The sequence below is a fragment of the Heterocephalus glaber genome, unplaced genomic scaffold (genome assembly GCF_053883595.1).
Source record: "Heterocephalus glaber isolate CG9 unplaced genomic scaffold, H.glaber_assembly_v1.0 deba00000613, whole genome shotgun sequence".
In the NCBI taxonomy this organism is placed as follows: Eukaryota; Metazoa; Chordata; class Mammalia; order Rodentia; family Bathyergidae; genus Heterocephalus; species Heterocephalus glaber.
This window is the reverse complement of record NW_028258152.1, coordinates 445778-458257: the sequence shown is the minus strand read 5'-3', so window position 1 is coordinate 458257 and position 12480 is coordinate 445778. Positions and strand designations below refer to the sequence as shown.

The 12480-nt window shown below is 40.8% G+C and overlaps 1 protein-coding gene and 1 long non-coding RNA gene across 3 annotated transcripts in view; one reads left to right on the top strand and one right to left on the bottom strand.

Annotated features, from left to right (window-relative positions):
- Dchs2 (dachsous cadherin-related 2) overlaps positions 1-12480 on the bottom strand; it is a 246083-nt gene that overhangs the window by 7259 nt on the left and 226344 nt on the right. For both annotated transcript variants that reach the window (XM_021247863.2, XM_021247864.2), the window contains 3 exons: positions 5024-5154; positions 2920-3206; positions 1802-1934 (listed from right to left, as the gene is read on the bottom strand). In XM_021247863.2, coding sequence (XP_021103522.1) covers positions 1802-1934; positions 2920-3206; positions 5024-5154 — 551 coding nt within the window. The remainder of the gene's footprint in view (positions 1-1801; positions 1935-2919; positions 3207-5023; positions 5155-12480) is intronic.
- LOC147829447 (uncharacterized) overlaps positions 1-12480 on the top strand; it is a 145831-nt gene that overhangs the window by 106383 nt on the left and 26968 nt on the right. Inside the window, exons 3-4 of the long non-coding RNA XR_015449062.1 lie at positions 5738-5834; positions 12155-12295. This is a non-coding gene — a long non-coding RNA (uncharacterized LOC147829447). The remainder of the gene's footprint in view (positions 1-5737; positions 5835-12154; positions 12296-12480) is intronic.

The window sequence follows — 12480 nt, the reverse complement described above, 5'->3', positions numbered from 1 at the left end:
ATAAATAATTATAAATATGCATGTAACAACATTTTTCTAAGACAAATGTGATTTAAATATGGTCTCTGAAAATGAATACTAAATACAGTACTGACATTCAAATGCCACATTTCAGTAAGAGTCATAATATGTAGCAAATTAGCATGGTAACATTTAGTGTTTTCAAACCATTGGGACCCACATCTTGCTGGTAACATGAATCAAACAAAAATACTGCTAAGGGTTGAGTTCTGGGAGGGAGCCCCTTGCCCACTGATTGGTGGTGGCCAGGGAAGTGGTTGGCAGAGTCTGATATTCTCCGAGTGGAGGGCAGAAGAGAGGAAGAGGAAGAGGGAGAGAGGTGTGGGGAGAGGCCCTATTCCTGACACGCTGTCAGGAATTGAGAATTGTCACCCATTGGTCATTCATCCACGGGCCGTGTGGCAACCTTACGAATGTCCTAGTTCTCTTTCAACACCCTGCGGGGCCTCACTGTGATAGTTTCAGACTAAATTACTTCTTTGCATAATCCTAACTGCAATGATTGATCTCATTTTCACTGGCTTGAGAGCCACCCAATAAAGCACGCTTGTGGTGTGTCTGGGTGGGTCGTGCAGGTGCAACTCTGGGGACTCTCTCTGGTCTCCAGCTTCGTCCTCTCTGGCGCTGCTCTCCTGTGCTTGCTTCCTGATCACCATGAGTGGAGCAGTTCTGCTCCTCTGTGCCCTTTGACAGGATGCTCCTGCCTGGGAGTCGGCAGTGCTGGGTCACAACTCTGGAACCAGGAGCCTAGAGTGGCAGGCGTCTGCCGTTCTTTCCCAGCAACAGAAAGCTGACTCTCGCACTCAGGTTGATTTGTCATGTGTGCTCTTGTGGGAATGATACAATGGCGGGTAGAGAAGGGATCATCCAGAGCCTGTTCCTTTTTAGAGTGTGCTGCTTGGACACTGTCTCGTTGATTGTTCATCTTTATCAGCATTAGCTGTTGTTCTATTCTTTTTTTATGTTTTAAATGTTTACTAGTACACGTTTGACAGTACACAATGATTACATTCTTCGTGGGGAGCTGGTGCACGTACACAACAGATCTTCACTCTTCTTACCTCTCCATCCCCTCCCTGACTGCCCCACACCCTTCGCTCCCCTTCCCATTTGGAAAAACGTTAGCTTTTAATGTCCACTCATTGTTACGCCATCTCTGAACTCTGTTTAATTTTTCTAATGTGGAATCACATGCCTGAATTTTTTCACAAACACAAACATCTTGCTCTCTGATTAAAGTACAAACACCCTTGGGAGACATCAAATAAAACAGAACACAATGGTTTTTAGTAGAAATGGATGCTTGCATCATTTGCCTTTTTAAATTATTCTTGTCCTTATCGAATATAGGATGCTACTGCTGAATATTTTTGTATTTGGACTTATTAGAAAAAAGCTTCCCAGTGCTAGTAATGTGAAGTCTTCAGTCCAGAATTAATCCTGCTGATTTCATTCTGATTTTTGTTGATCTCCTGGGAAAATTGCCAGAGCTGTGCTTGGCTAGACACATGCACTCCCTGTGCTGGGGTCTGCAGATCTCTGAATATTTACTGGCAATACCAATACCTTCTGCTTTCTAGCCACTGAGATGCTGGAACAGGGAAATAACACTGGTATTTGTTACTGCAGTGTTTGACATGAAGATAAATGAGAAGGTGGTGCTCATAATTCCACAGGGTAGAGGTAGGGGACTATTTTCAGAGTGTTTGGAAAGGATTATTCCATGTTTTCACCCCATAACTCAAACTTATAAGCATGAAAGCCACTATAAATAACTCACCATTCACGGGATCAATGGAGAAGTCCTCAGAGGAGGAAAGGATTCTATAAGAAATGTTCTCATTGCTGTCTAAGTCTGTGGCTGATACAGTTAATACTGAGTACCCTAGGGGCACTGACTCAGGAACCGTGACCTGGGGGGAAAGAGAAAAAAGGACGTTAGGCTTATAGGCTAAAGATGCTGCTATAGACAGGCCCAAAATGTGAGGTCGCTCTACTGATACCGATTATGGAAACCACACGGTACAACCTGACTCTCTTAGACACACTGATCAATACAGCTGCCCACCTTAGGTTAGGGCTCGGGCGCAGGTTGGTGGGTGAGTGCTTGTCTGGTATGTGCGAGGTTGGGGCCTGGGTCTCCAGCATCTCGAAAACTTATATTCATGGCTCTTTGATTCAGAAACAAAACAAAATGCAAGTGTCTGAAATTTCACTCAGTTTTCCTTTTTATTATGAAAAATTTTCCTTTTAAATTATTTCTGCATGGCCAAAGACAGGCAACAAATCATGAGAATATTCTTGTAGACTATACATTTTATAATCCATCGTCTTCACAGGCTGCACCAGGATACTTTCCCTCCTGCGTTGACCCTTCAGTCTTGCATTTGCTACATTCTGGAGTGCTAGAGTTCATTTCTAACTCCTTAGTTGAATGTTATCATTGTCCTTACTTTCATAAAAATATAATGTACCCTAAGAACTAAAATTTCCACTTTACAGATTTGCTCCTGATTTATTTCTGTAAGACGTTAATCACTGTATTCCAAAAAACACACCTAGGAAAGAAAGAAGTTTTCCAGATTAACTGTGGATAATCCAAACTCCCTTCTTTCCTCTGTGGCCTTGCAAATATTAGGCAAGTTCCAATTGTAATAAATGACAGGACTCCAACTCCATAAAAATTTTAAAAATAATGACCTACACACTTGATAAACAGAACTGAATAAGACTTCGGTTCCCTGTGCACTCATAGGCTCCACCGTTGTAAGTACAAAACCCGCACCATTTCCTCCTGCACTGAACAGTGAACACCATCGGTCACAGATGGAAGGCTTCTGTTACTTCCTGTTCTCCCCAGTGTGGGCTGTGGCTTCCGCATCTGCTTAAGTGCTTTACCTGATAGAAATCTTCAGAAAACACCGGCGGATTATCATTGACATCTGACACTTGGATGGTCAGGGGTGCCTCTGTGTGGTGCACGGAATCAGAAATCTGGACGAGCAGCTCGTATTTGGTTACTTCTTCAAAATCTAAGGCCTTCACCAAGATCACTACTCCAGTGTGCTGATCAATAGCAAACGTGGCTCCGGGATTGCAGTCTTTTGCAAAACTGAAGATAAAGGCTGGATTCAAATCCACATCATGAGCTGATACCCGAGTCACAATCACACCAGGCAGAGAATCTGAAACAATCACGACCCACGTCAGCCTCCATTAAAATCCACCCTTTGAAAGACATTTCTTTAATAAATCGCTGCTATTATTTGCATTTTAAGTCCAACATATTTTCCCCAGTCTTGGCATGATTTCTTATACAAGCTCATTATAAACTAAACCAAAACCCTGAAGAATTTATGAACCAAATAAAAGTGAAAATTTACCATGGAGTAAGGAATTAAGGAAATTTAGGGTAAATTCGATTTTTATATTACTTTTTTTTTCATCAGATGCTTACAACACAATCCCAGGATCAAGAAACAGTCTGGGGCACTGTTCTGCACTTTATATTTCTGGATCAAAATCATATATAGTATTCATAGGGGAAGTGAGTAGGAAGAAGGATATTACTTGAAACATTAATACACAACATAAAAGTTTGAAAAGCAAGCTATCTTTGAATAAAAATATGTGGAGATGGGTGTTAAAATTAGCTACTCACTTCTTTGTATTTGCTTTGGTAAAATTCCTTCTCTGGGGAGTGGCACCTAAAGCAGCAGCTTCTCTTAAATCTGATTCTCAGAATCACCAGGATTAGAGAAGGACAAAGCAACCACAGTGCTGGTGGTGAGAAAATCGCTAATATTATTCAGCAAAAAAAAAAAAAAAGTCACAGACAGATGGCATGCTCAATGTCTCACACACCACACGTTTTCTCCAGCGAAAGCTGTCCATAAAAGGAGCTTTGTTTGTGAGCAGACAGGTATGGTGCAGGTGGAAAGAATGCACCAAAGAGCTCAGAATGGTTCCACTGTATATAAGACTCATAATTTTCAGTTTTCAAGCTTGAGATTCTTGACATGCACCAAGCACACCTTAGTCCACTCAGTATGTTTTGATTTATAGTTTGCTCTTATGTTATATTTAAACTAGACACATTGCTGTGTCTTAACACCAATGCATCTGCTCAAGAATAGTACTTTCTATGCAAAAAAAGGGGCAAATATATCAAGCGAGTTAGAGGCAAAATTGGAGAATTATTTTTATTTGTGGAATATATTTTAGAAACCCTAGGCAAGTAGACTTCTGCAATATATCCTTCTGAGAGAAGTTATAAATTGCTATAAATTGTTTGGAAGGTGAATATAATAAGATATTAGGAAAAGTTTAGGAATGAGAAGTGAAAGCAGAAAGACGACAAGGGCCTGAGGCTGTGTTCAGCTGTAACCATGAAGTGTTGGGCTGGGTTTCGCCACTGTAGCAATGACCAGGAACAATTCTGGGTTCACAGATGATGGAAGCATCGTATAATCCACAGATCCAAACCATTAAGATGAATCAGTCTATCGATCAAACTTTATATTTCCACCCTTGTTAAGAGTGTGGGGCAAATGTTGAAGTTCAGGTTACTCTGGAGGAAAATGATGACTTTGTGTAGCCAACACCCAATTTGCTTCCTGTACTGTCATTAGTATTTTGCAAAGACTGACAAAGCTTGGGTCTATGAACATCGCTTCTTCTCACAGGAGGTTTGGAGTTATGATAGTCAGCAAGGAATGTTCCTTGCAGAGGAGATTTAGTTCTTAAGAAAGGCCTGCTGGGAGGAGCGCCAGGCAGGGGATGGAGATGTTTCTCCTGGGCCAGATGCAAATCCTCACTTTCACATTTAACTCCTTTGACATTTGACATTTAACTTAGGACCATCCATGAAAAAAATTACATAGCTTGTACAGCTCCTGAGGACAAGTACTCATATTTAATTCAACATCTGAATGAAAAGAGTTATAAAGGATAAATATTATATATTTTAACCAGATCTACTATTCTCAATGGCCACACTTACTTTCTGCAACTTCTACTGCTTCAGAGGGGAGAAAAGCTGGGGCGTTGTCATTTATGTCAGTCACCTGTATCCGGACGGTGGCTGTAGCAGAAAGCCTGGGTTTCCCTTTATCTGTGGCTTGCGTGATCAGGCTGGTTTGGAAAAGAATCAAGGAATGTTACACATCATCCAGGAATTAGAAAAACAGCATTAATATCAAATATTTATCTGAAGCTTTTAAAATGAGCTATTTTTATTTCTTCTCTAACTTTCTCTAAATGGTATCATCTAAAGTTTATTTCACAAGAATGGTAGCTTGAAATTTATTTATTTTTGACATGTTTAAAGAACCAAATCCAGAAAACTGGCAGAAGTCATGAGACATTACTGTCAGAACAAATTTACCACTTCAGTGAGACAGACTATAAAAATTGATCTCCATCTTATCTTATTAAAAACCTAAAAACAAATATCAATACCTGCAGTTTAGAGGCCCCATGCTGTCGTGCGTAATGTGGGTGTTGCTATGTATTTCTATCTTACTGTACCAACAAAAGATACAACCACTGAAAGACTGTTTTATACTGATACTTTCCAGATCCAAATTACAGAATTAAGTAGGGACACTGCTATGATTAATATGCATATGGAAGATGCATGATTGGCTAGGACTGTTAAGTAGAGGGAAAGGGTTGTCGTCTTAAAGAATTTACAAACAGTGAATCTCTCTTGCAGAGTGCTACCATGAGTGTCTCCATCAACCAAGCTACAAATCTTATTACCACCTTCAACCTCCCCCTTTTCTCAGTACTCTGACAACATCTAATGAATGGTAAGTCATTTATAGTCCCCCGCCCCCGAATATCACCCGGGTGTGTTCTATTCATTTCATCCTTGTCTACAGGGCTGTGCGTAGGGTGAGCAGCCATCCTGCCTTCATTCCGTCCAGGACTGAAGGTTTCCTGGTCCGTGGACTTGCAGTCCAGGCGCATTTCCAGCAGCAGATCCAGGCAAGTCCTGGACACGTGTAGACAGGCCAGCCGGTCCCTGTGGCCGAGCCCTGAGCCCCTCATCATTCTTACCTGGAATGCTGGGGCTGCCCCGCACCCTCTCCCACCTGGAGTGCTTGTGAACTTACCCACCTCTCCACTCCACATCTCACCTGCTCTATCCAGCTCCCTCACTGCAGTCGCTCTAAAATTTTAATTCAAAAGCCTGGTGCCCTTTTTAAAGCTTTTCCTGGGCTCTCCTATTCAAGGCTGTCCAGCCCTGAGCATGGACTGAGGAGCTTCCCTGTCCTGCTTCTGCCCAGCATCTCTGCCTCTGTCCTCTTCGTCTTTCAAAGCTCACATCTGTGCGAGGATCTCACTGGCCTCTCGTCTGATCTGGTTACCCCTTTATCCATTTCCATAGCATCGTTTGCACTCTTCTGCTAGAGCAATCATGACTTTGTGTTCCTAACCGTTTATCCGTCTGCTTCTTCTCTAAGTTCCTAGAGAGCAGATGGCTGTCTTGTTTCATTTTTCTGAACACCTGTCATCTGCTGGTTTGTCACGATTTGTCCACAGTTAGTTACACATGTGGTATAAGAGCTCAATCCAAAGTTAGGGCATGGCTGTGTGGAAAGCTTTGCTTCACTGCGTGACAATCCTTGCTGTGAATATATGACAACTTAATACATAGTCATTAGCTTATGATTCGTTCCCCTCTAAGGACTATGAAGGTCAAGGGGGAAGCAGCTGAATAATAAAAGGAGTTGTAAATCAGATGGCAACCTTTATTTTCAAGATTGTATTCATCTTATCCAGCTGTGGAGACTATCTTCTAAGAAACTGAGTCTTGGAAGTAGGCATATTTCTTTCTTTTCCAATGTTAGCCTCTTTGAAGTGGCACTTCTTTTCCCAATCTTAAATTTTAAAATGATGTAAAATAACCACCAAGTCTGTCTATTCATTTACTTTATTGTGCTACTGATAATTGTACCTAGGACCTTCCTACTGAGCTATATCCCCAGCCATTTTTCTACTTTTTCTTTTGAGACAGGGTCTCACTAAGTCACTAAGTTGTCCAGGCTGGGTTTGAACTTTCCAAACTCCTGCCTCGGCCTCCCAGAGTGCTGGGATTACATGCATGTGCCACCATCTGTAGCTAGCATCAACTCTTTCCAGGTTCAGTCTCTAGTGATCAGAAGATGAACAGTCTCTCCACCATTCATGGAGCCCACAGGTTGCCGCCTTCTATATTATCACAACAGCCTTTGGGGTCACAATTAAGGAACCTAGCAATCCTTTCATGTGGAAGGTTCTTTTTTTTAAGCATGGCCATCAGTCAGATGCCATGAAAATATTTTACTAACAATAATCAACTTACAGTGCTTTCTCCCCCTGCTGCCTATCCCTACCTAATGCTATCTAAAGTGTCAGCCAAGACATCAAAGTTAAGTTTTGTCACCTCTTCTCCTACAGACATCAGCACCCTAACTTTTGTGATGGTACAACTTCAGGGGATCTATGTAACGCATGTGTTGATTTAAAACAAAAATAAGTTTCTTTGATATGGAGGGAAATATGTTACTCGGTTTCAAAATAAAAGGGCACAAAAAGTGGTTGTGAATAGACTGAGGAAAAGTGAAAAATAATTCTGCAGGGATTCCACAAGGGATGTCTGCGGTCTCCTCCAGCCACCCACGATGGTCTTTGGTGGCTGACGTGAAGCTGTTGCTTGCAGCCAGTCCACCGGGCTCCCTGATTCACAGGATCAGCAGTGATTACAAGAAGTGACCAGATTTAGCACAGGTCCACACTAGGTTCACAGCACGTTTTCCATATTCTTCCAACCATGGAAAGCTTCCTTCTAAACCTGAAATGAGCTTTTGGACAGACAGGATATTTTCTGTTTTGATTGCCTTCAAAACTTAAATTTTTAGAGGAAAAATTTTCAAAAAACTCTCTCTCAGCTCTATCTTACATGTTTACTAAAAGTTTTTGTTACTTCTCAAGTTCTAAGAAAAAATTAGAATATTAGCCAACACCGGTAACACTTCTGAAAGAAGCCATGGTTTCTGATTGAAGGTGGCAGGTCACCTTCTCAAGTTTATCTCTTCTTTTCCCCAAGATTAAACCCAAATGATGATAAGGAAACAAGGTCAGGACACTATGAAAAAGGTCGAATATCATGGAAGGGCTTTTAAAAAATACATACATATAATATTTCCCCAATGTTTAATAGAGAACAAAAAACAATGATTAAGAAGATTAAAACTAAGGAAATATTTGCGAAGAAATAAAACAAAAATAAGCCAATAACCAAATAAGATTTGCAAAGTGGGAAATAAAATATAACTAACAAAGGATTCATCAAGGCAGTGTAACACCTGATTGAACAGGATCCAGAAAAAAAAAAAAAAAAAGCAAAGCAACGAAGAAAACTAAAACCACAAAAGCAGAGAGGAGAAAATGATCAATGAAATAATGCACGAAAATAGAAAGAAATGTGTCTTTACTTAAATATTCAGCACAAGAAGAGACCCACATCACACAGAATATAATCACATTTTAAAATATAATGAATTTAAAAACCTAAATCTTTCACAGAGGAGGAAAATCATACCAAGTAAAATAATTAGAATGGCACAAAACAGCAGCACTGGGTTTTACAGAACAAAAGAGCAATGCCTTTAAAATTCTAGAAGATATTTCCCACTTCTGTGCTATCCATTGTATACAGCACATGAGAGGACAATAAAGGAATTTTCATGTACATATTTCTCTGGTACTTTTCCTACAAAGGTACTGGAAGAGAAACATTTTAAAAAGACATGGGAATCAGGAACTGTGGGCCCAACCTAGCGGGGAATAAACCCAAAGTCATAGAGAGACAGGACATCAGGACACAAAAGCTGGCTGGGGAAGTAGGTGTTACCTGTTAATTACAAAATCCCAGGACACAGGCACAGAATAGTTCTCAAAGCCTTGCACCTGGACTTCTCCCGAGAGAGCAGGTTTTCCATTGGATGTCTAGACCTGACGTCAGCCGGAGGAGTGGGTGATGACAAAGCACGGTCCACACTGAGTTTTTACCACTATGTTCTCTCTTGCATGGGGGCTGCCCCTGCACTGTAGGGTGTACTTCTTTTCTTACTTTTACTTGATCCAAACTCACTCTGCAGAGCCTGTTTCTTTTCCTACCCTTAATAAAACTTTGCTACCATTTGTGTTTGTCTTGACCAATTCTTTGCTCAAGACAGAAAGAACCTAGAAATCACCCCCAAAGGAGACTCCAGCACCCCCACATGTAGGAAAATGGGATATGAATCTCATAGTGCTAAGTGATGCAAGCCATCAATGCCAGACAGGAAGATGGAAAACAGCAAGAATGGTGTTTCCCAGAAAAAAACAGAGGACATAATAGAATATTGTCTCTAAGAGGCATCTGGATGAAAAAAAATAAAAAGAGATGAGTGTGACAACAGAGCTGATGGCATATTTATAAGGAATTAAGTATATGGATGAAGCAAATGAATAAAATGAGATAGTATGATCTGGCTGTAAAGAAAACATTTGTATAGTCATACAGTGTGAACCCTGATTATTGATTCAATGATAAACAATGATAAAGAGAGAACTGGAGTGTGAGAGGGTATAAAGGTTAAACATTTACTGAAAAAGAAATGGTTATAGTTTGGGTCTTATCTGTTCCCCAAATGCCCATGAATAGAAGGCTCCATCCCCAGCCTGTGATGCTTTGGAGAAGTGTTGATCCTTTCGGAGGTGGGACCTGGTGGGAGGAAGTCAAGTCACTGGGCACGGGCCCACAAAGTGGGTATTGGGACCCCAGCCCCCTTCTGTGTCTCTCCTTGACTTCTCAGGCATCATGAGATGAAAGGCTCTGGTCCACCATGCACTCCCTGCCACCTTTTTCTGCCTCATCACAGGCCCAAAACAATGAAGTCAACTGACCATGAACTGAAACCTCTGAATCCATGAGCCAAAATAAACTTTCCTTCTTGTAACTTTTCCCAGGTATGTCTGCAGAGTGACACAGAGCTGATCAATACAGAAATGAGAGATGGTATTTACAGTTTTACATTAAGACACATCGGTGTTGCTATAATGGAGGAAGCCAGTGGTATGTGTCTGCTTCTGGAGAGCTTTAGTGTTGGAAGGGGTGAGGCAGTGGTTGTTGATTCTCACCTAAGCCTCCTGAGACCCTATTCCACTATCGGATTTTTAAAAAGTATTGTAATGACAATAAAATTGTAAATCAGAACACATATTTTACAGATTAAAATTTTTAATCTCTATTTATTAAAAACTTCCTTTCTTGCCTACACATGCACAAATCAAGCCCCTCCTAGGGTCACATCCCATTGAATCCCATCCATTACTGCTCTATGAAATTCCTTCCTATTTTTTTTTTTGGTACTGGGGATTGAACTCAGGACCTTGGGCTTTCGAGACAGGCAGTAGCACCACTGAGCTAAATCCCCAGCCCAAAATTCCTTCCTTTTAACACAACATTAATTTAAAAAAAAAAGAGCTGTCCATCTCAATGATCTCTGTCATTTATCTCAGTTACTCTTCAGCTCACTAAAATCTGCTTCCTATCCATTGACTTAGTGGGGTCTCCACCCAAAATTCTATTCTAAATTTGAGCATAAACATTATAAACCCTCAAGTGCTTGCTTAGCTTTGTTTGAGATGAAAAGAAATTTCAGATTACAGTGGTATTCACTGAGAAGTCTTCTGAAGAAATTATCCTGACATAAGTACTTGGAGAACTAAAAATACTACACTAATTTTTGGCCTTGTTCATGATACTAATCCTTTGGTCTTGATCATGAACAGTAGGATACAAGGTTAGAGAATGTTTGCATCCCAGTGACCAGGGCAGAAAATGAATAAAAAAAACTATCAAGACATTAACCAAATGAGGCAAAGTTTTATTTAAGTTTAAATAAAATTCTTTAAAGTTTACAATAACACTCTAAGGCAAGAGTTAATAACAATGAAGTATTTGTTGTTGGATCTCCTGAAGCTTATGGTGTTTGTGATACATATGTTACAGGAAATGGTATTTGCCTACTTAATCCATTGAATGTGCTCATGAAAATCAGTTTGTTAATTTCAGTGTTAACAGGTTCATATTAATGAATCTACAAGATTGTGTGAGTTATCTCATTAGTAGCCAATACGTACGAGGGCAGTGGTGCACAACTACTTGCGCCATCTGCTTCTTAGGAGGCTGAGCCTGGAGGCGCCTGGACAACATAAGGACTTAGTCGGATGTTGTCTCAAAATTTAAAAATAGAAAAAAGTTTAAGGATGTAGCTCAGTGCAAAGGCCCTAGGTTCAATCCTCATGCCACAAAAACAAATAAACAAACACAAAAACAAAGAAAACGAATAAAGGACAAGCTTATCCCTTGCAAACTCCTTAAAATGAGGAACATTTCTAGAGACTAATCCAAACATTCTGAAGCTTTGTTCTTTCATGCAACCCAACTTTTCCTTTGGTTTTCATGACACCATCTTTTTCTGGCTCTTTCTATAGTCTCCAAATCCGTTTTGTGCTTCCTGTTTCTCTGTCTGCTCCTCACGGGGAATAATTCATCACCATCGCCATTATCCAATCCCCAGATAACATGTTTTCCCTCGTAGTTCCACTTGACACCTTTTCCCTAGACCGTGACTGAAGATTTAACCCAAACCTTGACTGAGGATACTTTCTTGAGTCCAGATCACTATTTTCAATTGCCCAAGGGGAAATCTTCATTTTTCCTCTTGCACTGGCTCTTTCAATTCAAGTTGCTTAGAATTAAAATCCATTCCTTGTCCATTCCTCCTTCTTTCTTTTCCAAGTAGAAATTTTTATCTCCTTCTTCACTAAATAAATTCAAATTGCCACTGGGTTTCTATGGGCTCCATAATTAAATCAACTTGGAAGCACCTCCTTGCTATAATCTGGACCTGGACCATCCCTCAGAGGCTCAGGTGTCCCTAGCCCCTGGCACTACTGGGAGGGTAGAACCTGTAGAATAAGTCAGGTCAGGGAGCAGGAGCCCGCCAGGGGCACTGTGGGCCACCAGCCCCCTTGAGGTGAGCGGTTTTCCTTCACCACACCGTAACGCCATCTCCCATCTGTCTTACTCCAGGGCCCAAAGCAGCAGACCAACCTGTTATGGACTGAAACCTTCAAACCTGAGAGTCACAAAATGCTTCTTCTAAATTGATGTACTTCAGACATCAGAATGAGGCAAAGCTGACAAACATCCCATCCCTTCTCCATCATTTGGGTAACCAGCCTGTCTTACATGTTGTCTGGCTAATCCCATTTGCCTTGCGCTAGTTTTCTACTCTGCGACACATCCATTACCAAATACCACTTCAGCATAAAGATCTGAGCATTCACTCAACTGCTCGGGCTTTTGCATAGCCACAAAATAAAGCATAGCTTCTGTGTCATGGCATATAAAGTCCT